The sequence below is a fragment of the Agelaius phoeniceus genome, chromosome 5 (assembly GCF_051311805.1).
Source record: "Agelaius phoeniceus isolate bAgePho1 chromosome 5, bAgePho1.hap1, whole genome shotgun sequence".
Classification (NCBI taxonomy): domain Eukaryota; kingdom Metazoa; phylum Chordata; class Aves; order Passeriformes; family Icteridae; genus Agelaius; species Agelaius phoeniceus.
In genome coordinates, this window is record NC_135269.1 from 53,716,560 (window position 1) to 53,739,225 (window position 22,666).

Below are 22,666 nucleotides of genomic sequence, written 5' to 3' on the forward strand. Positions count from 1 at the left end.
ATTAGAAGCTAAGCATTGGCTTCCTTTTTATTTCTTTAGATTTATTTGTGCAACCTTCATGTTCTCCTTGTGGCTGGTCATGTGGAATTTAAGATATTTCTGTTTGTCAGTTCTTCTCACACTGTTCTTTGAGCTGCTCCATGTAATTAAGCCACATTTCCTATGCACTCTTTCTTCTGCTCAGGGAATGCCCTTTCTGAAGTGCTCAGCAAAACCACAGCACTCTGCACCTTTAAAACTTGCCAGGAGATCAGCTTCTGTGATGCTTGCAAAGAACTAGCTAAGTAATCTGCTTATCTATGTCATTTATCTCATGAGTGACTCCCTCCTTCCATAGAGCCTGCAGGAAACTTGTTAATTAAATCTACTTGCTTCTATTCTGTCTTCATGAAATTCTGGCTTGGCCTCCTGGAGGTTGAGTTAATTCTAGGACAATCACCTTTTGGATGCCACTGTTCTTCCTGCATGTTGATTGTATCCTTGTTTCTTCTGATTAGCAACACCAGCTTATCCTGCAGAGAGAGGCTTTGCTCTTCACTTGGCTTTTTGTGACTTTAGCATAGCACCAAATATGTCAGAGTCCACCTATTTTCAGCTGACTGTAGGCTCTGTGTATTAATTTGGAAGATACTCCAGGCATCATCAGTGGTTTTTTGTCTCTAGCAGGTGTGTTCTGCAATGATTTGTGGGAGTTTTTAAAACACTGTGCAGAAGAAGTTAATAGCATTTTATGTGACTGCTGACTGTTGACATTCTACTCCATGCGTTTTTCATGTTGTTTAACTTTTGTCTTTGTAATTCCAAAAAAGTTCTGTAATAAGATAAATGTGGGAAGATTCTTCATTTGTTAGCGCTCTCTAGCAAGTACACACAGTGTTATCCACTCTTTAAGCTGAGAATTTCCAGGTATTTTAATTGAACACAATTACTTAATAAGTAAGAGTAACAACTGAAAGAAATTTTTTTTCTTCTTAAGAGGAGATTTCAGAGTATTTTTATAATTGTACTATGTAGTGTCATGAAGTAATACATACAGGGATCATTTTTATCCCTGTGCTACATATCAGACATCATTTATTTGTGGCTTGTGCTTGTCATGTCTTTCTAATTCCCAAAAAAGAGAGTGGGTCTCCCTTGCTTGCAAATATTGACTATATATTTAGTGTCCTCTTCAGCAGGGCGCCTCCATCTGTGGGACATTAAGCACATGCTGTGGATATGTAGGCTGGAGTATAAGATGTGCCCATTCCTCACTTGCTGGGAAAGGCATGGGCATGGTTATGTCAGCATCCTAACTTGATACCAGTTTGGGGACATTGTCATCTATCAAGCTAATGGTTACATAATAATTAATATTCATAGATACAAAGGCAGTGTTCCTCTAATTAGTAAAGGTTCCAATTTGCTCAGTAAGAACAAACTTCAGTTTGAATCCCCATATTCCCTACGAGCCCTGCCTTGGAGCTGGAGGCTGGAGCTGCACGACTGGAGATAATTGTCTGGTTACTTTTCCTGCCATTTGGGGAAAGGGCTGCCTGGGGATGAGTCCTGAAGAGTACCATGAGCATTAATAACTTGCTATGGAAAACAAGGGACCTGTGTTGGAATACTTGGGAGTTACTGCTGACTAAGCACCCTGGTTGCAGTCCCTGAGTAGAAGGTGAAAGAGGGTAAAGAAAGGGGTAAGAGCCCTCAGGAGACTGCAAGTTCCTTCAGTGAACTGGTGGAGACCTTTGCTGTAGAACGTGCCATCATTATGGACTTTTTCTTTCCCTCTTTCAGCTCAGCTTATGATACCAAAACAAGACAGAAGGTGGCAGTGAAAAAGCTCTCAAGACCTTTTCAATCACTTATCCATGCCCGGAGGACCTACCGGGAGCTTCGGCTGCTTAAGCACATGAAGCATGAGAACGTAAGTGGAGACTGAGTTCTTCCCTTTGGATTGACCTTACAAAAGTTTACAATAGAAGCTTAGTTTCAGTTAGGTACAGTCTTTTTCAAAAAGGTGTATGCAGCTGTCTAGCTACCCAAGATACCTGGACCTAGCCACCTTGGGTGTCATGAAGTCACTGGACTTCAGAAGCTTTCAGCAACACACTGCATTTTTATTTTAAAAATATCTAATTAAATCTTGAAGGTGAGGTTAAAGAAACTCAAAACAAGTCATTGTACACTTCTCTAATAAAGTAATAAAAGTATTCTATTCACTACTGTTGAAACATCTTGAAACATCAGCCCAGGAAAAAAAAAGACCCCACACCTCACACCTGCTTTTGCTGAATGTGGATTCTGTTGAGAAATTAGGGGCAGATTAGTCTTGTTGCAATTGACAACAGTGTAATAGTTAAATGAAAGACAGTAGACCTTCAGATCTCACATTACTAATTAATGCTCTAAGTTTATGTGGTAAGCAGTTGATTTCACTGGAGCATCCACTTGCTTAAAGGTAGCTTGATGACTTGAAGCCTGAATAAATTATGGTTGATTGAAAAATATCCTGGAGAAAGAATAAAAAAGTTAATGAAAAAAGACCAAGAAAGCTCATGAAGATGTGCATAATCTAAAGTATAACAATTGTATAAGGCATGTGTCAGCTTTTCTGTAATGAGACATTACTTCTACTGCCTTTATTTTTTTTTACTCTTCATAATGAAGATTGTAATTAAGATGGCTGAGGTGATACCTTTATAGATCACCTACTATGTCAGTTTTCAGTATGACCATATGTCATATTTTTGTAAGTTTGATCCTGAAAATGTTGAGCACTGTCAATGCAAATCACATGTTGCTTTACAGGTTTGTAAAAATAAAATGTCACTTCTTTCCCCTTCTTTCACATTACAGGTTATAGGACTGCTTGATGTTTTTACACCTGCAACATCAATAGAAAACTTTAATGAAGTGTAAGTAAAATTTTTTAAATCATTCTGACTACTTACTAAGTAAGTAAATACCATTCTGCTTTTAAAAAGGAAGAACATACATTTCTAAAAGACTTTCAGCCACAGTCAGCTTTGTAAAAATCGTTTTGCAACTTTTCCACAAAAGCGGAGGCAGGGAGATAGACCTCATTTTTGTACTTTTCTAAATGAAAATTTAAATTATTTAAATTAGATTAAGGGTATATGGTAAATGATTTAATGCTGCATAAATGCCAATAAACTTAAAACCTTTTCACTTCAACTGTGTGTTTGTAAACTGTGGGTTATTTGTTCATACATAGATGGCAGAGTTCAGGAATGCAGGAAAGTGTTCTGTTAGTTAACTGACACAAGGTAAATTTAGGCTAGACCCCTGGTTAACCTAAAGCCAGGTATATTTTGGGATGACTCAAACATACAATTTATGCTGATTTCCTTTTGGTTTACATAATTGTATAAGCACTTAAGTGAACAATTTAGCAGAAGAAATAGTAATTAACATGTTTTTGTCTCCGTGGAAATTAGTGACCAAACCCCTTTGACTCTAGGCAAAATTACACAAATGGGAATTGGGTATGACAGATGCATGCTTTTGTTCCAGCACTGTACTTGGAAAAGAATCAATGTTTCTGCAAAATTTGTCAAAAAATAAAACAGTGGGTACAGAGAGGGAAGTTACACAAAACACTCTTATTTCTGCCACTCTAATATTTCCCCCCAGCATCAGATATTCCAGAGCCTTGCAGGTCCTGTAGTTTTGGTGGCTCAGGCTGCCACTTTGATGTTGGGTGAGGCTTCATCAAAAAATGTGTTGCATGTATCACTGCTGTAGTGTGTGATGGAGAAAACAGAGATAAAAGCTTCTAATATACTGCAAGGATTTTTCTTTTTAATTATATTAAGTCTCATAGTAGTGATTGCATTATTAGTACTCGCAGCTGATTTAAAGGACATAAAATGTGTTAATAGACAGTGGAAAAGGAACTTCCATGGCCTGTGTGGATACTCTTCTGGAAGAATTTTCTGCATTGTTTTTTTTTCCCACTTCTGTATTTTCACAGATATCTTGTGACAAATTTAATGGGTGCTGACCTGAATAACATTGTCAAGTGCCAGAAGTTAACAGATGATCATATACAATTTCTCATCTATCAGTTACTTCGAGGTCTTAAGGTACTGTCTGAGTCCTGGAATCCAAATGTTGTAGTGATAAATCAGCAATCTAAATGTTGTAAGGACTGGATGGTTGCAATGAGCATACTTAAAACACTTTTTTTTAAATGTCTTAAAAGTGCACAAATTGCAATCATTTATCAATTATCAGATAATTTTTCTAACCAGAAATAAACCCACAAGCCTGCCAATGTTTACATGCACAATACATGTGAATACTCCCCTTGAAAGTTAACTTTAGATCATTTTAGGTCTATTTCAGTTCCTATTGCAGGACAATAACATGCTATGTATTGTTCTTTATCCATTTCATATTCTTCAGAATTTTTGAGGCACTATATACTAGATTTTTGTGGAGTGTCACATTGGTGAAGAGATTACCAAGTTAGTTGTGTCCTTTGGGAAATATTGGGGAGTAGAAATTTATCCCAGCGATGTACGATGCTGCACACAATCACTGAGGATTTAGTGTGCCTGTAAAGTCATTATTTCCTCTAATCATATCAGTTAAAATTTATACACTTTAATAACAGAGGAAATTTGCAATGAATCTACAGCAAAATTTTTTTCCAAAAGAATCAAAATATGTATATTTTTGTGCTGATGTTTAATATGTAAGTGTCTATAAACAGAAGATGTAGGTAATGCTTCCCATTACTAGGTTGTAAACTTTTTCTCAGATCAGTACAGATTTTCCCAAAATAAAAGCAAACAGAAGAGAGAGGTTAGCAGCTTTACTTGCTAACTTAACAGTAATTGATATTTTAGACATGGAAAATAATATGTGTTTGAAAGCAAGCCATGGTAAATACTGGCTCTGAAATATACTTATTACATGATTTTCAGCAAGTCACCTTGTGCCTGAGACAGTAATTCTTATTCATGCATGCAGGTTCCATCAATTTAAGTACAGATTTTGGTGAATAAAAATTGCACAACTGAGCCCTTAATTGCTTTGTCTCATTTACGTGAGTTAATAGCTTAGTTAGGAAGATGGATTCTGGCATTAATTATCCTGCTTGTGGTTTTGAATATAAGTCTATGTTGTGTCAAAGCTAAATAATAGTAAGAATTGTGTTCTAAGTGAATATTAATTTCAGAAAAGCACTCAGGTGCATTTCTGGCTCTGTTTCAAAGGGGAGAGGTTGTTGGTAGCTCCTCTCTTCTGGAATTGAAATTCTCGTGAAATTCTCGTCTCATTAGCAAAAGAACATTTGATCCTGTGTATGACTGCTTGGTGGCACCAGGAGGGGCTGCTGTGGTTGTCTCAGCAGAGTAGGGACACAGTTCCTTCTGTTGATAGCAGTGTTTTGGCTTCCTCTTCATTCAGCTGCTGTGAGGAACATTGAGAGGTGGCCCTGCCTTCTGATAAATAGTTCTTAGGTCTGGAACATGAAGAATGCACTTGTGTTCTCTTTGGGTTTTCCCAGTTGCCATAGATTTTCTGTGTATAATCCCTTCCCCTAAAACAGGTGAATTCACCTCTAGAGAATAGAATGTTTTCAAGGCCCTGCTCATGCTGGTTGATAAGATCATAGATAAACTTGCTGTTAATCCTAACTAGAGAACAGTAGTCAATGACAGAGTAAGCTGTTCTAATTTTTTTATTTTAAAAGTTTTATGTAAAATAGCAGAAAATAGCCACTGAAATACCACTTTGCAAGTGGACCTGAAGTAATGCTGTGGCTTAGGTGGGTATTTTGGTCACTGACCTGTCCCAGAGTGCAGGTGGCTGCTTTCACCCACATCAGTGTTCACAGTATGGGAAGGTGACTTACATCCTGTAGGAGTCAACCATGCTGCTCCCTAGGCCACTGATTTCACTAGCCACAGCTGATCAACATCCAGGGAAGGCTGGAACAAATTCCAGATTGCTAAGAGACTTTATACAGAAGAATCACTGTGAATGCTGCCTCTCATGGTAGAATCTAGTCTTCATGGTTACCTTTCTTGAAATATCCAGTTCTGGATAAGACAAAACAGGGAGGTTTTGAAGTTTGACATACCTCTGATCTGTAAACATGGTATGACGTAAGTATTTTCTGTATATAAAACAGTCAGTCTCAGAAGCAAAAAAACAAGTCAAGTGGCTTTGACCTCCCTTCACCTCTAACTTCAAATCTTACCCTTTTTGTTTTGTTTTGTTTCACAGTATATTCACTCAGCTGGAATCATCCATCGGGTGAGTTCAGTCTTTGAGGTAATGAAAATGAATGGGGTGTGTCCCTCTGCATCAAATGTGTTGCTAAGACATAGTTACAATATATTTTAAAAGGCTGAAGTTGTACTCAACTAATTCTGTGTTCTGCTACAGGACCTGAAGCCCAGTAACCTAGCTGTAAATGAAGACTGTGAACTGAGGGTGGGTATCATGCTGTTCTAACAGTGTTGTAAAAACTCTCAATATGACAGTTTTCTAAGAAAATGTTAGTTACCATTTTTATGGCTCATTCCATTAATTTCAACTGTTTGCTATTTGCCCATTTCTGTGAACATGTGTTTTCTCCCAATAATATGTATTTGTTAATATGTATATTCCTAATATGAATACAAATATCTTTGCAAAATCCCTATGTACCCCACCGATGGTACATAGATAATAGTTTGACCCCTGAGTGAGTACTTAACTGAGGATATCTTGAGAGTCTGGCCTGTGATGTGTGTCTGCATCTGCCATGTATAGATGAAGCCTTGTAACAACTTTCATTGTTGTATCTATAGAATATTCAAGCTGAATTAAATAATGATGGCAACAAATATACCAGTATTACCAGTTACAGGCAGTAAGAAAAACAAACAAAAATCCCCAACCAACCAAAAAGAACCCTATAATCCTTGCTTCCCAAATGCTATTTTGATGTACACCTCTATATAAATACAACTCTTGGTGTGTCTGTGTGATATGATACTGCATAGTAACATGAGACTCTGGAGAAGGAAAAGATGTCTTGTAGCTTTCTAAGCCTTTAAGCTTAAGAATGAGAAGTTAAACATTTCTCCATGACAGCCAGAAACATCTTTATTCCTGTTTCTAAGACTCTGATGTAATCACTTTATCCCAGCTGCAAGGGATTTAAGAAAAGACTCCAAATACCACAAGATCAGCAAAAAGCCACAATAATGAGTAAGAGCAGTGCAGTTAGGTTCCTGCACTAATCCGGATCTGTGGTGAGAAAGTGTAGGTCCTGTTTGATTTAGTGACACTTGCAGATGCTCAGCAAGTTTCATGATTATCTCTTTAATGTCTTCATGCATGTATGTTCAGCATCTGTGAAATTTTGTGGGTCATCTGTGTTTGATCATGTACTTTAAAATGTGTATTGCATTTTTGTACTGGAAGTAAAGGAGACTTTTTCTGGTTTTTTCTATTATTATGAAATCTGTGCAGCTCCCTGTCTAGCATTTATTACACTGCTCTCTGCTTTGTTTATATTTTTAGCTTTACTTCCTCAAATTATTTTTAATAGGACAAACTAGTGGATATTTCCAAGTACTAACAAAAAGGAAACAGAAGCAAAAAGAAGGAAAGTGTGTGTGCATGCACATTTGGTGGAAGGGATCAGCTGTTAAGGAAAAATATTGCCAAAATCCTTATAAAAATAAGGGCATTAGTGTTTGAGTTTCACGCCATTATTTCTGCTTGTTTGCCTCATGCATTTTTCTTCACTTACTTAAAAAATAAATTATGCTTTTCAACTGTACTGGAAGTAAAGATGTTAATTATTTATATCTTAATATTTTTCTTTAGGCTTTTTATATCTTTTAATTGGATTATAACTGAGGAATTTTGAATTATACTCTTGAAATTTTCTTATTCCCTGTGAAAAGGATTAGCCATCAGCTTAATAAATAATCCTGGATCTCATCACAGGAAATACTCAATGATCTTACTCACATTTCTATGTGAAGAGATGTTGGCTAGCTCAGGTGACTGACAACAGCACTGAGGCTCAGGTGGTACCCTTCCAAGGCAGTCTCTCTTAGAGCTAGGGTGGGACACAAGACTAACCAGAGAATAGAACAGAAAGCAAGGAAATGAGCTGGGAAAGTTCAGTTGAAATAACTTCCCATCAATGTAAACTTAGCAAGGGAAAGCATCTGGAGGGGAACACTTTGCAATCAAGCCTCTGTGTACATAAACAGAGCTCATTTGTTTTGGTGGTCAAGTTCTACTGAAAACAAATGGGATGTGATTTAAATTTACATTGTTACACAGGATATACGTTTCTCACCTAGTGGCATCAGGATAATGTGTGATTAAAGTAGATGCTTAGACATAAAAGCATCTACTTTAATCACACATTATTAGAAAATTAGACAACAGAAATTCTGCACATGTTATCAGCTTATTTGGCCTTTAAATGGCCACTGGCACTTGCTGTTAGCGTTTTACACAAACACTCCTAGCTGATAATATTTCATTTTTTATAGCAACAGTGTTTATTTTTAGTAAATTAATGTCAGTGGAAAATTGAACCTAAGGCAAAATATAAAGTCTGCCTTGGAGAACAAAGCACCAGGTTCATTACAGTGGAAATATCTTTATGCAGCACCAGAGGCTGCACAGATACAGCAGGAGAACAGATGAACTCGTCTGCAGAGTGCTGCTGTTTGACTTCACTGATAGCAAGGGACTACAGAAAACTCAGTAAGGAGTAATGGGAAAATCAGGACCTATAACAAAAGTGAAAGGGGTTTTAAAAAATTATTATTTTATTTTTATTCTGTAGATTTTAGACTTTGGTTTAGCTCGTCAAACTGATGATGAAATGACTGGATATGTTGCAACAAGATGGTACAGAGCTCCAGAAATTATGTTAAACTGGATGCACTACAATCAAACAGGTAAACTGTGAAGGCTTGTATTTTGCTACAGCTGGATGTAGTGATAGTTTTAAACCAAGAAGCAGCTGTGTTTAAGGATCTCTTTGATTCATTGTGCACATTTCTGTCTCTGTTTTTTGGCAGTTGACATATGGTCGGTTGGATGTATCATGGCAGAGCTATTGAAGGGAAAGGCTCTATTTCCAGGAAATGATTGTATCCTTAATATAAAACTTAAGATTGAACTAAAAAAATACTCTAATTCTTCCTGGTTTTTTTTCCTAAGGACTTGAGTGTTTCTATGGACATGGTTTTGAGGTAACAAACTTGTAAAAGAATAAACAATTTGCTAATCTTTCAGTTCAGTGTATATGACGACTGAATATGAGACCCACTGGTAGGATAAAAACCAGTAACAGATGTTCTTAAACAACAAAATGTTACATTTATTCTTTTGTGTATCTGTGTTTAAATAATAACCTAGTTACAACAGGGTAGATTTCCTCCATGTGTGGATCTTATTGAAATAACATACACTAAAACTGAAGCTGAGTAAAGGTATCATTTTTTCATCAGCTAATATGATTGAACAAAATAGAAATGCTTTTAGGCTGAAAGTTCCGGAAAATGCAAATGAGTTAACTTTTAATAATAAGTGAATTAATATCTCTGTTCTGTCCTGTTATATTAAAAGAAGCCAGTAGTTCCAGAAATGCTACAGGAGCAACAAAGCCCTTTCTCTTCTGCAGCACTGTGCTGTGGTCCCTGATGGAGCATCAGGGATTTCCATTGGCGTTTCCTGTGCTGGCAGGAGCAAAAAAGAGATGTTTCTGAGGAGAGCAGTAAAATAATAAAAGGAAACTGAAGAAAAACACATAATAAGGAATGAGGAACCAACTACATCAAGCTTTTATTATGAGAAACAAGAGCACATTCTTCTGTATTTACATTTCTTGCTACTCTGAAACCCCTCCAAAAACAAACACTTCTGCTAGTACTTAGCTGTTGCTGGGTGCAAAGAATTATGACATTAGAATTGCCTGAAATAATCTTAAAGGAGCTGAGACCAAGTCTCCCCACTGACCTTTCTGTTGTGCTCAGCATCATTAGGCACTATTGTAACCACAGGCATTCTCTAGGTACATCATCATCAGGACATGACTTGTCCTCAGACTGTTTGATTACATGATATGTTGGTATTGAACAAATCAATAAATATAGGTCACAAGAAATACGATTTTTTGTTGTTATAAAATATTGTCTACAACTATATGATTATATCAATTTAAATAAAGCTGTAAAATAATCTTGAGTCTCTACAAAAAATGTAATATACTTTACAGGTCCTAGGTGACAATGAGAAATGAACATTTTCAAAGGTTTTAATCTTGAGACATATATAAAACAAATTTTTAAAGGTGCCAAATTATAACTTTTCACTTGCCAGTCTTCAGATTAGTAATTTAGGCCTATGAGCTTAAAATAGCCTATCATATTAAACTGATCTTTAGAAATCCCTCAGATCACTGAAACATAAATATGCTATTAATATTAAGCTGAAGAATGTATTAAATTTGGAACTAGGACAGAAAAGCAATATTTTTCATGCAGCTGACATACCTGACAAGTTAATATAGTACAGTAGGGAATTTGGTACTCCAGGACAAGGCTTAAGCAGGTATGAATTGATATCCTTCCATGAGCTGTGGGGTAATTGTCTTGCTGAATTGTTTTAAGCATCTTAGTTACATGCATGGAAGCTCATTAATTGTCTAAACCCAGAAGGACTGTGTGCTGTTCATTTCCCTGAAATTATGCAGATATTGATCAACTGAAGAGAATAATGGAAGTTGTGGGCACACCCAGTTCAGAACTTTTGAAGAAGATATCATCAGAACACGTGAGTTCACAGCTTCATTCAGTTAACTGCCTTCCTGTCATTCCTTCTCTAACTGGCATTGTATGTCACTGCCTGTGTTACGTGGACACTCTGATTTGGAAATGAGCAAATACCTTAAAATTATCTCTGGTTTTTGCTGCTAGAATGCCACCGTTCAAAAACTATGCTTTTGGAGGCATCCAGATGCCTTGACTGTCACCTGGATAAATTTTGGTACTTGTTCTCATGTACTCAGTTTTTGCAAAGTGTTAAGAAATTAGTCCCAATGATCTTTTAAAGTGCTTATAATTAAATTATTCTTATAATTTAAAAAATTAAAACTGGTGTTCAGCTCAGAGCAATATATTGTTGTTATTAAATCTGATGATCTGATGTCTCTGTAATTTGTATGCTTTCCATTGTTGTAAGGTTTCTAAACACAGATATATCCAAATCAAAAAAATGTCTGCTCTGCATGAGTGCTCTATTTAGTACCTAATTTGAAAATTGTATTTATTCATCTTTCTAAGTGGTTGCATGATGTCCAATTTGTTGATAATATTCATAGTTAAAAGTGGGCTTTTTAGCTTTCCACGTGACTTCTTTAAATAGCAATCTAGTAAATGACCAATTTCCCCTTAATTTCTCTGCTAAAGTGACACTTCAAAGATTCATTGTAAGCAGTAACTGTGGATAGCCAGATGTAGTATTGTTTGGTAAAGGCAGGTGATGGGCAGTGTAAGAGTTCAGATAAACACCAGCACACAGATACCTCTTAAGCTGCAGCTGTTTTCTTAAACCTCTTCTGTATACACCTCAGCCTAATACCAATGGCTGTTTCTCAGCTTGTGTAAATATTGATGGGTTTCCTTTGACCTTGCTAATGAAGGTTAAGTAAGCAGGAGCGGTCGGAGAGCCAGAGCAGCCCTGTATTTTTGGAAGGTCCAAGCATAATGAAACCTCATCATCACAGGCCAATACACAGTCCCAGAGGTTTTGGGTACCCAGCCCCTAGGAATGGCTGGGGCAGGAGGCTAACTAAGCCTTTTGCCAGAGACTTCATCAACCAACAAATCTAAGACTGTGCTGTCCTAAGCATAGGTCCTTGTATAGTCTCATAGGTCCTTTTGTAGCCTTCACATGCTGTTAAGATCCTACAGGTTTTGCTGTAACATATTCTCAGTAGTATATAAATGTGTTATTTTTCCATAACTAGTGAGCTTTTTGATCGTGAGAGTAACACCTTAAATACTTCCTGGAAATAGTACATGCTTTGTTCTTTTAATTTCTTGTGTTTCAGAGCATAGCTCAGTGAGGTACAGGAATCCTGAAATTATTTTATTTGGGCTAATTATACCTTTAGAGCACAGGCAGACCACAAAAACCAGGTTAATGAATGAGAGTGCTGCTAGGTCACCTCTGGGCTGCTGCTGCCTGATTAGAGGAGCAATGTCAAATGAGATGCATACCTTGCTTGGAGGTAATTGCCAGCTGCAAGGGAGTTTCTTCATTCTAGTTCTTCTTTACCATGTAGTTTGGCCTTATTGTTTAAGGTATTTCTGAATGCAGTTTGCAGACATGGACAATTTTTTAACATTCCTGTAACAATGTCAGAGATTTGCTGAAATGCCAAGTCTACTTTCAGTTATAAGTAGAGGATTAAAGAACTGGAAACTAAAAGATCAACCTCCTTGAATGCTTCAGCACAAGTTACTGAGGTGTTTGTTGGTGTTTCATGTTAATATGAGTTTAAATGGTAATTGTATTTCAGAATAATTTAATCATTGGGATTTTCCTGGTCAGGTTTCTGTGGTGAGTATATAAGCAGAGGGGACAGGCTAGTAAGTCCACTTTGATAGGTCTGTTTTGCTTTCAAAGGATATGGGCAAGGTTGGAGGTAATTTTCACTGCATCTTATTCAGTCAGGTTAGGATTAGTTGTTGATTAGTTGCTGTTTTCCATGGGCCAAGGATGCTTAGTTAGCCTTCTGCAGATAGTGTCCTTCTGACAGGACTGCCAAATCCTGAGAGACATCTCTGTAACACAAACATGTTTTAAAAGGGTTAGGGTTTGTCCAAAGACCAGATGAGGTTTTTCATGGATTTAGGGAATAGCCATCTGCTCCTTTTTTGACAATTCCTTTTCAGAATTCCCTGTTCTGTCTGATCCAAATATGCAACCTCTTCTCTTGCCAACCTACTTACCTCAGCCTAAAAATTTGTAGCTCATGTACTGTCAGGCTGACATTTGTGGATCCTATATCCAGGCAGGCTTTTACTAGCTGAGTTTGGATTAACCTTTCACAGCCACAGTGAAAAGGCAAGCTCTTAAATTCTGTTAAACATCTGAAAATCCATTCACATGGAGTAGCAGAATTTCTTCTTTGGTTAGTGAAGCTACATCTCACCAGAGCAGAGAGAGGAGGGAAGGCTGCAGATTGAATTATACCACTTTGCTGAGGGTAACTGAAAGATGATTTAGGCTGCAATTTCTGATTGAGCATTACATGCATATGTTTTCTGGGGATATACTGCAATGAACCAGTAAGCACAGGTGAAAACTAAAGTGTTAACACTGAAGCCTTAAACCAAAGTGTACCTGCTTAAAACTCTCTTGCTTACTGTCCATTATACAGGGGTGAGTGCTTGAAACAAGGTCATTATGGTTTTATGTAAAAAGGATTTCCCATGTGAGAAACATAAAAATATAGTGTCTGGTTTTTTAGAGCTGATGTGGTTACTGTTGAGCAAAATTTAACCCTTATCCTAAGTATATTAACTTATTTCTAGGCAAGAAAATACATCGAATCTCTTCCACATATGCCTCAGCAGGATTTGAAAGCAGTGTTTCGTGGTGCCAATCCATTAGGTAAGAAAATCAGACTGACACAGATAAAATTTTTCACTAACATAACATAGGGACTCAAGCATTCCTTGTGTTCCTTGCTGTACGATTCCATATAATAATAATAATACTCAGAACAGTGAGAAAAGCATTGCTTAACCTTTCATCCTGAGACTGTTTTCCCATTATGAAGCCTGTGTCTTTTTGATTCTGATGGAGATTACAGGAACCTCCTAAAGGGAAATGGTCCATAGATGAAAAGCAAAAGCCAGCTGTAGATAGCAGAAATAAATAAAAATGTCATGGGGTCTAGATTAGAGACATCATTTCTGGCTCAGGAAGGCCATGAGCTGTAAATTGCTGGCAAGCAGAAGAATACACCAGGAAGTATAGCTGTTTGAATGACCCTTTGAGTATTATTTCCTAGGAATATATGAGCCATTGTTGGACACAGGATACTGGGCTAAGGCAGACCTTTGATTGGATTCTGTGATTGTTTTTCTGTATAATCAATTGGTTCTGCCTGTGCAAAAGAGATGTTTCTGTGAACTTTTTCTTGTTACATAAAAAGAAGACATTTGAGTCATCAGAGTAATCTCACTGCAGTACCAGGTCAGTTCCATCAAGTGCACATTAAAGGAAAGAATAGTGAGTTAAAATGGTTTGGATTCATTTTGTGTATTAATACAAATTTTATTCTTGCAAATACAAGTAGTTTGGAACACTTTCATATTAAAAAATGGGATTTATTTGCCTGAAGTACATGACAGCATGCTACATATTGATAGCATAAAGGCAAATTAATGCCAATGCTTATATGAAAGCAGTGAAAAAATAGTAGTTATAATTTCCATTAAAAAAACTCATTTCAGCCATACAACTCTTTCTTATTTCTATAAGATATTTGAAGTATACTGCAAATGTCAACTTTAGACATATTTTGTTTATGCTGAGTCCTGTGAAGTGGCTTTGGGGTTTTCCTCTGATCGTTTCATTGGTGCAGCTTATTAGAAGTGTAATCTCACACTTTATTATTCACAAGTTACTTAGCTTGGTCCTGATCAGTGCAAACTTAGGCAAACAAAGCACAGCACAGGATATTACCTTATAACCACACACGGATCTTTTTAGAATTAAGTCCTTGGATATCTGAAGAGGTGAATCAGATCTCCATTTGACTATACTGAGTCTTTGTGCATGCCACAAGCAAACCAGAATCTCCTTCAGCTCTCTTTTGTACTCACAGCGCAAAGTCTTCACAACTTACTTGTTATGTTGCCTAAATTTTGCCAGTAATATTAGTTGTGTTTAAGGTGAGTAAGAATAGATGGTTTCTTTTATTTCCTCATGGTCTCTTCTGGCTCTGAACTGCATTTCTGGTTTTGCCTTAGCTGTAGATCTTCTTGAGAAGATGCTGATTTTAGACAGCGATAAGAGGATCACTGCGTCGGAAGCGCTCGCGCATCCCTACTTTGTGCAGTATCACGACCCGGATGATGAACCTGAGGCCGAGCTCTATGACGAGTCCATAGAGAACAAGGAGCGAACCATCGATGAATGGAAAGGTATCAGAACTGCATGCACTGCCTAAGACATGTAGCAGAAGATAGCCTTACTTAAATAACAGTTTTCCTCCATTTCTAGCTAGAGGAATTTGAACTTTTAAGCCTCAGGCAAACAAGTTCATATGTGTGCTTGTGGGAGTGGACAGGCAGAAAAGCTTCTATTTCCTCTCTGGATTTTGCCCACTCCCCCCCTTCTATCATCTCCTTACTAGATTCCCTGTAGCAGTGAAAGCTTAACTAAAAGCTGATGCTAGCTACCAGGTAATTACACATTCTGTTTTGCTTTTAGTTTTCTAGGTCAGATCCCCAGGTGAAGTAACTGTCCTGGGGGAGTGACACTACTTGGGATTCTGGTCTAGTTCTGACCAGAACCAGAAAGTAATATTATCCTCATAGATATGTATTTTGTTAATAATTCTTTAGATAGCAAAGGAATTTGGATTAATAACTACACCATACTATTGGTCCTGTTTGAGATGATAGTTGATTTTACTTGGGAGTAACACCCCAAAACCTTTCTTTGATAAATACTGCAACAACCTTCCATGCTTGCAACACAATAATATTGCACTGCAGTATCACAGAAGTAAGGTGGCTCAACATTAGACTGCAAGGACGCTGAAAAGTACAGTCCAATTTCACCACTGTATAATGAGGACATATTCTAAAAATTCCTTACTAGAGATTTTAAATTGAGAATAATGTTGTAGAAAACTAATTGTTTCTGGTTTTCAATAAAGGTCTTTCCTTGGCTTAAGAAGTCTTCCATAAAATAAATTTTCTTTTGTTTCTCTTTGTATTTTCTGTAACTTTTACTTGGGAAAGATTCAATAAAAATGTATTAGCATAGTGGTTAGGTTTATGATGAAGAATACTCCCATGTCTTACTCATGCCCATCCACTTGTGCCATGTTTTATCCTGGGCATTACAGGGGAGAAAGCAAACTGTCTGCAGCAAATGTATCTTAAAGAAAGACAATAGTGGGGCCATGGCTCTCTCTACAATAAATCTACCTCCTAGAGCCCTGGAAAGGCTTTTGTAGAAGCTGACTGTGTCTGTACAAACAAGGAGGATTGACTGGCATCACTCAGTCCTTACACATGCTCTCCTTTGCAAAACCTGGCAGCCTACAGAAGCACCCTTACATCTTGTTTGTTGAGAGCTGCCTTCATTTGCTGCTGTACTTAGGAGTGGATGATTTTATTTTCTGCTGCTTTTTCAGTTGTCTGAGTCTTTAACAGGAAAGTTTAACAATTTCTGAGTCATGAAGCGGATTTCTGCTTGTGATGAAACTCCACTGAAATTATTTCAGCAACAATCTTAACAGCTTAACACTTTCTAAACTGAAATGAGGACATGAAGGTGAAATCTCTTGGAAGGGCAGTATCATATTATTTATCATTGCATTTTTCATGTATCATTTTTTACATCATTGACCTTGATGGAACTACAGGTCCAATTCCTTCTTTATTCAGGTTTAAAAAAAGGTGTAAGAGAAAAATCTTCAAACTCACACAGCAGGTTTGCTGCTTTTCCTTCTTCCCTCTGGCTGTATTTTTATCTTGGGGAATAAACTTTTTATTTTCAAATACTGCATGTGCCATATTTAAGTAAGGTGAGATAAAATGTTTGTAGTGTTGATGAAATATTGACCCAGTTTCTCAAGATGTGGTTGGTATGTTTCTGCTCTTTTTATGTTCAAGTTTAAAATCAGTGGTGCCTGATCTCAAGGGACTAAGCACCAAAGTAAAATGAGATTTCAGGCACTTTGTCTTATACATTATGCACTTCAGAGTTTTTTTGGCCTCCATTGCACACTGCTGAAGCTCACTACCCAAGCTCATACATTTCTTACTGACATGTTTAATCAGTTAGAGAAATATTTCAAATTTTAGAGGCCAAGAGTATGCTATTCAGAGTTGAATGCTATACATTCTCTCCTTACATGTTGCTCCACTAGCACATATCTCTGCTGGGTAGGTGCAGTGAGAAGTGGATAAAGAATTTCATGAACATAAACCACACAGCCAGTAAGAATAATTTATAATACAGTTCCTGGTGTGCGATTTGTGAGGACACTGGCTTCTCCAAGTTCAGTCAGCTGTAGCTGCTCCCTGGCTGCCTGTAATTCTATGTAATAGTCATAAGTCAGTCACTCAAAGTAACCTAACAAATCCTCCAATGCCTGGAGTTCTGCACACAGAGTTTCCTTCACAGAAATCCCTCGCTGAAACTGTACACAGTGGTCCAGCACAACACAACCAGAACATAAGCAGGATTCAATACCAAGATTTTTTACATATTTTTTAGCGTCCTAGGTACATTTGCAGGCATAGCAGCTGCCTCAGACAGAGTTACTTCATAAAAAAGCTAATAGGCATGAGTTCGATATGATTTAAACATCACTGTTTGGAAAACAGAAGTTGAAGTAATGCCAATACCTGAAGTTAGCCATATGGAAACAGGATTTAGTCCTTAAAAAGCAGCATCTAATTTGAGAAAATACAAAAGAGGTAGCCACTGACAACATATTCCATTAATGTCCAAGGCAGAAAACAGGACATGACTGTTAGCATGAAGAGATAAAGGGTTATTCCCAAAGAAGGGTAACATAGCAAGTAACCCATGTTTCTAGCTATTGATGAATATAGAATTTGCTGATAAAAGCTGTTACATGCATCTAAGACAAAAAGAAAAATTTTTTCAGAGTACCATAAAAGTAAGTCAGCTACAGTAAAACATTTTAAAAAACCAAACAAACAAACAAAAAAACCCACCGAACCAGGATCCTGAGGAATTAGCACAGAATTGCAAATGATATATAATTGAAGGCAACTGACTAAGAGATGATAAAGAATGTTTTCCACAGTTAAAAGTGTACATTTTAAAACCTATCTAGGTATTTCTAAAGTTTCCATTTTCCATTACATATTGTCATGTATTACATTTTGGCAGGTCATCTGACAGCGTAATTGATGTTTTCATTTCAGGGCCTGTGTGTTTTAGTAATTAGTTGAAGGGGACAGTCATGTTGTACAATAACAGTATTTGTGAGTCTAATTTGTAATCTGAGGTTAAGAGGAGGATTCCTAGTGAATTCAGTCTATTTTTGGATCTGGATGCTAGAGAGGCTGAAAATACAAACTACAGGTCATGTGTATCTGTAGAACTGTTTTATCTGGAATATTTTTATTTTGGAGAAAATATCACCTAATTCTTCTCTCTTCCTTACACCCCCTCTACAGAACTTACCTATGAAGAAGTGAATAGCTTTAAACCACCCGACTTAAAAATGGACAGCCTGGAGATAGAACAGTGAATACAGGCAGCTCTGTCTTGCCTTGCTGCACTATGAAGACTGTTAAAATATAACCATACAATTTAACCTGTGGTCAGACATACATTTTACTATCCAAAGATGTTGGAGGAGATGTGGAAAAACAGATGCATTAAACAGAAGCCAGATGTCTGGTTTGGGTGGGGGTGTTTTTTGCCTTGTAATATGAATGTATTCCCAACTCACAAAGGGTGGTAAAAAACTGCTTCATTCTGACAAAATTATGCACTGAGTTCTGTCAAGCTATGTGTTCTGCATGTTTCATTTTATCAGTTGTATTGCCAAAATAAAGGTGACCTTTTAAGTTAATTTTAAAGTTGTACATTTAAAGCATGAATGTATACAAACATAAACAAGACGTCCATACAAGCAATCCTTTTCTTTTTTGGTGGCATTTTATCTGTCTGGTTTCGTACTATTTATAGTTAGTGCCTTTATGAAGAGAGGGCGTGGTAGCGAGATAGACAGAATATGCATATGTAGTCATATCTGTGGTGGTCTTACACTTGTACTGGATGTCTCAAGCAATCTTAACACCAGTTGAAAGTCAGTAAAAATAAATCTTTCTCTTCTCTTGCCATTTAAGTGTCTGTTCTCATTATTTTCCACATCTATTTTTAAATCTGCACAATACCCATTTGTGAGACAGTTTTACTTCCTGGTATATTCCCCACCATGCCATTGCTGGACTCTTGGTGAATTTGCTTGGGTTTACAGGAAGGTGCCTTGAAGGTACTGCAGCAGAGCTCTGTAGACTTCTGCAAGCTTCAGCAAAGGCTGTCAGAGATGGCAGTGCAGGAGTGCTCAGTTCAGTTCACAGCTTTGAATTAAATATTCCACATTGTCTTTTTTTCACAAAATCCTTGGGAAAGTAATCTAATAATTGCCATTGGAAGACATGACAAAACAAGGAGATTCAAGAATTTGACACATTCTCACTGGAGTTTCTTTTTAAGCAAAATTTTAAAGGTTTTCTGACTCTGAAAAGTTGGAAAATTAAATTTAAAAATTGCAGGATACATCAGATACTGAGATTTTTTAAAGAATCAAATTTATCTGATTACTCCATTATACTGTCTACAGGAACATAACATGCATAATACTGTGACAGGAATATCCTTTTGGCACAAGGCCTCTTGTATTGTATTAGCTGTGTCTTTGTACACACTTGTGATTCACAGCTGTCTAATGTTTAATTTGTGTCTTGTTCTTGCTCTGTCAGAGTCTTATTTTAGAGGTGGCTTTTTATAATATTTAGGTTTTCTGAAACTTTTGTCATTAATATTCAATTGTATAGCAGTCATATAAGGTAATGGATTCTACTGCATTTACTTTCCTCTGTATTTTTTCTATGTAAAAAGAAAGGCTTTTTCTTAATAAACAGATTTAAAAACAAAAACTCAAGTCCAAGAACTTTGCTTTTTTCAAAAATAGAAATAGACATTCCATCTAGAAAATATGTTTCTAATTTATGGACTAAGTGATAGACTGTTTTGGCAATGTTGACCAGTTATCCAATACTTGCATGCAATGAAATGCAGCCACTTCTATTCAACTTCCCCCAGGGCATGTTAATCTAAAAGTAAATGCCTGCATAGATTTCTTGTGTCTCTGTTGAAGTGCTGTCAGCCATTGTTACTTTGGCTTCCTATGAAGCTGGATGAGACTTGTAATGATCATGCAATGACTGAATTTCATGCTAAAACAGGTGAAAAAGTTCTAAATCTTTAAACTATTTGTCTAACTACATAACGAAAATATTCACTTAGTCATATCTTAAACATTTTTTTAATTTGTTTGTTTGCCAGTTAAAAGTAACTTAATGCTTTATTTTCTCTGAAATCTGATCTTGAGTTTACAAGCCTATTTGGCAGCTCCATTTCAGTTGGAAGGGCAAAGATGAAGTAAAGAGATTGCACAAGAACTTTTTGTGTCCAACGATAATTAATTTATTATGGGGTTTGTCCCTTCATTTGTTAAATCTAGTTTCCTGGCTCCGAGGGTGTCCATTGTGAAATGCTTCAAAGGATGCATAAAACTGGTTATCATAGCTCTGCCACTTGAGGTAGAAAGAAAGTTTTATGTTGCTTCCAAAATTTCTTCTGGCAACTCTGAATCTTTCTCTGAATATTTTCTTTGACATTCGGAGATGCACGTTTTTTCTAGGAGATAAATTATGTAGGAAGAACATGGTCATAGCTGCATTTAAACTAATTGAAGGTGACAGTAATGGCCAACAATTGCTCAGCCCTTTTTAATGAATTACCATCAAAACCTGTAAATCATCTCATTTTAATGTCAAGAAAAACAGTAGGGAGATAGACATCTTTTTCCTAGATGTGCAAAATGAAGGTAATTATTTAGACCTCAAAAAACAATAATTAAAGTATTTTTCTAGAGTAGGTAACTAGCTCCCTTGTGGCAATCCAACAGGAGACTATAATTTGATAACTTTATCAGTTTACAACAGCAGGAGAGAGTAATTGGAAAGCCAGTACCCCAATGGGACAGAAAGGTGGGAGGCTTAGCACTGACAATGCTTATCATTTGAACACAGATGGAAGAAAACATTTATCTACCAACTCAAACAGGCAGATGGAGGTAAATATAGAGGAGTGAGGGCTTTGTCAGGCTTGGTGAGGCAGATGGCTTAAAAGTAAATTTAAAAAAGTAAATATAAAGCTTTTATAAAAAAATATTTGCTAAAAATGTCATTAATGAAGGCATTTATTGCATGGCCCAAATGTTATTTGCAAAACTTGTAGTGGTTCCTGCTTAAAGAGTGGGGGTTTAATCTCCAGGCAGCATTGTTACTTTCAGTAGCCCATTCGTGCCTTTGTAGGTGCCCTATACATTGCATTTATGCTTCAGGAGAGCAGTGTAGCTTTTAGCCCACACTAAATTAGGGTACTGTCATCCCTGGCCACCTGCAAAGCACAGAGGGGAAGGAGGAGCATGGCTGGGCTTTGCTCATGGAGGAGGCAGCTCAGGCTTCTAGTGGGGAGAACACAGCCGTCCAAGGGCTTTCTCTGGTCAATTACCAACATTGTTAGCAATTTACTTTTAATCTGAATTTATTTAATTTCAGCTTTCAGTCACAAGAGCTTGTTATCCATCCACCCAGTGAATTGAAATCACTTCTAGTATTTATTATCTCACTCTAATCAGGGTTAGTGCAGCCCCAAGTCTAGTAATTTTATCATCACTGGCATCAAAAGTTCTTGCAAAAGGAAAATCTTTTGCATGCATCTCAGTCTTTTGACATGCCTAAGTATACACAACACTTTTAGAATCTGCAACTTTATTTTTTAAGCTCTTTACCTCATCAGCACTGAAACCCAGCAACAGGAAATTGATACGACACAGCCAAAGCAGACAGGAATAGAAAACCTTTAATCTACAATGGACCAATGGAAAGAGAAACCAAGGATAGTTTAGAGGAAAAGGACTGTTTTAGAAGATATCATGTCCCATACCCTGAAGATACAAAGTGGCTACTTGAGTCTGAAATAGCAGGGTTACTAATAAGTTCAAAAATTTATGGAGGGGGGGAATAGGAAATTAGGTAATCAATACTGATATATTAAAATAAATACATCATTATCAATAGGTAGAGTCATTATTTAGACAGCATTGTTGCAGAATTCCAGGTCGTGCTCTTGGTGGTTTTTTTGATATGGCATACCAGATGAAAGCAAGAGGGAAGGAGGGTCAGTGTGCTGCAGGATCTGACACAGCGAGCTCACCCTAAGGGTCAGGAGGGGAACAGCCCTCTCAAGGACAAAATGTTGGCAGCAAAAGAAACTTTGACAGAGGTTGGAAGCAGTCAATACAAAAGTTACTTCCTTTCTTCCTGTCACATGTGCTCCTGGATCATAACAAGAAAACAGACCTCCACATTCCCCACTCCTGGGACCTGATCAAAGATGAATGTGTCCAAAAAGTACAGTACAGAGCTGCCAGCATAAATTACTTAAGTATCCTTTGCTACATCTCTAAATTACTGACTTGGCCCAAGAATCCCTGACAGATGAGCAGTGGTAAAGATTTAGCTCTCATGAAAAGAGAATTTCACTGTAAATTGAGTAAACTATGTCTTTTGTTAGCAGCAGAAAGGAATTC

At 37.0% G+C, this 22,666-nt stretch overlaps 1 protein-coding gene across 1 annotated transcript in view; it reads left to right on the forward strand.

Moving 5' to 3' along the window:
* MAPK11 (mitogen-activated protein kinase 11) overlaps nucleotides 1-19,124 on the forward strand; it is a 30,703-nt gene extending 11,579 nt beyond the window's left edge. Inside the window, exons 2-12 of the mRNA XM_054631730.2 lie at nucleotides 1,783-1,912; nucleotides 2,845-2,903; nucleotides 3,983-4,094; nucleotides 6,247-6,276; nucleotides 6,409-6,456; nucleotides 8,825-8,939; nucleotides 9,063-9,134; nucleotides 10,739-10,818; nucleotides 13,587-13,665; nucleotides 15,033-15,206; nucleotides 18,453-19,124. Coding sequence (XP_054487705.1) covers nucleotides 1,783-1,912; nucleotides 2,845-2,903; nucleotides 3,983-4,094; nucleotides 6,247-6,276; nucleotides 6,409-6,456; nucleotides 8,825-8,939; nucleotides 9,063-9,134; nucleotides 10,739-10,818; nucleotides 13,587-13,665; nucleotides 15,033-15,206; nucleotides 18,453-18,526 — 973 coding nt within the window. The 3' untranslated portion in view covers nucleotides 18,527-19,124. The remainder of the gene's footprint in view (nucleotides 1-1,782; nucleotides 1,913-2,844; nucleotides 2,904-3,982; nucleotides 4,095-6,246; nucleotides 6,277-6,408; nucleotides 6,457-8,824; nucleotides 8,940-9,062; nucleotides 9,135-10,738; nucleotides 10,819-13,586; nucleotides 13,666-15,032; nucleotides 15,207-18,452) is intronic.
* The last annotated feature ends 3,542 nt before the right edge of the window (nucleotides 19,125-22,666 follow it).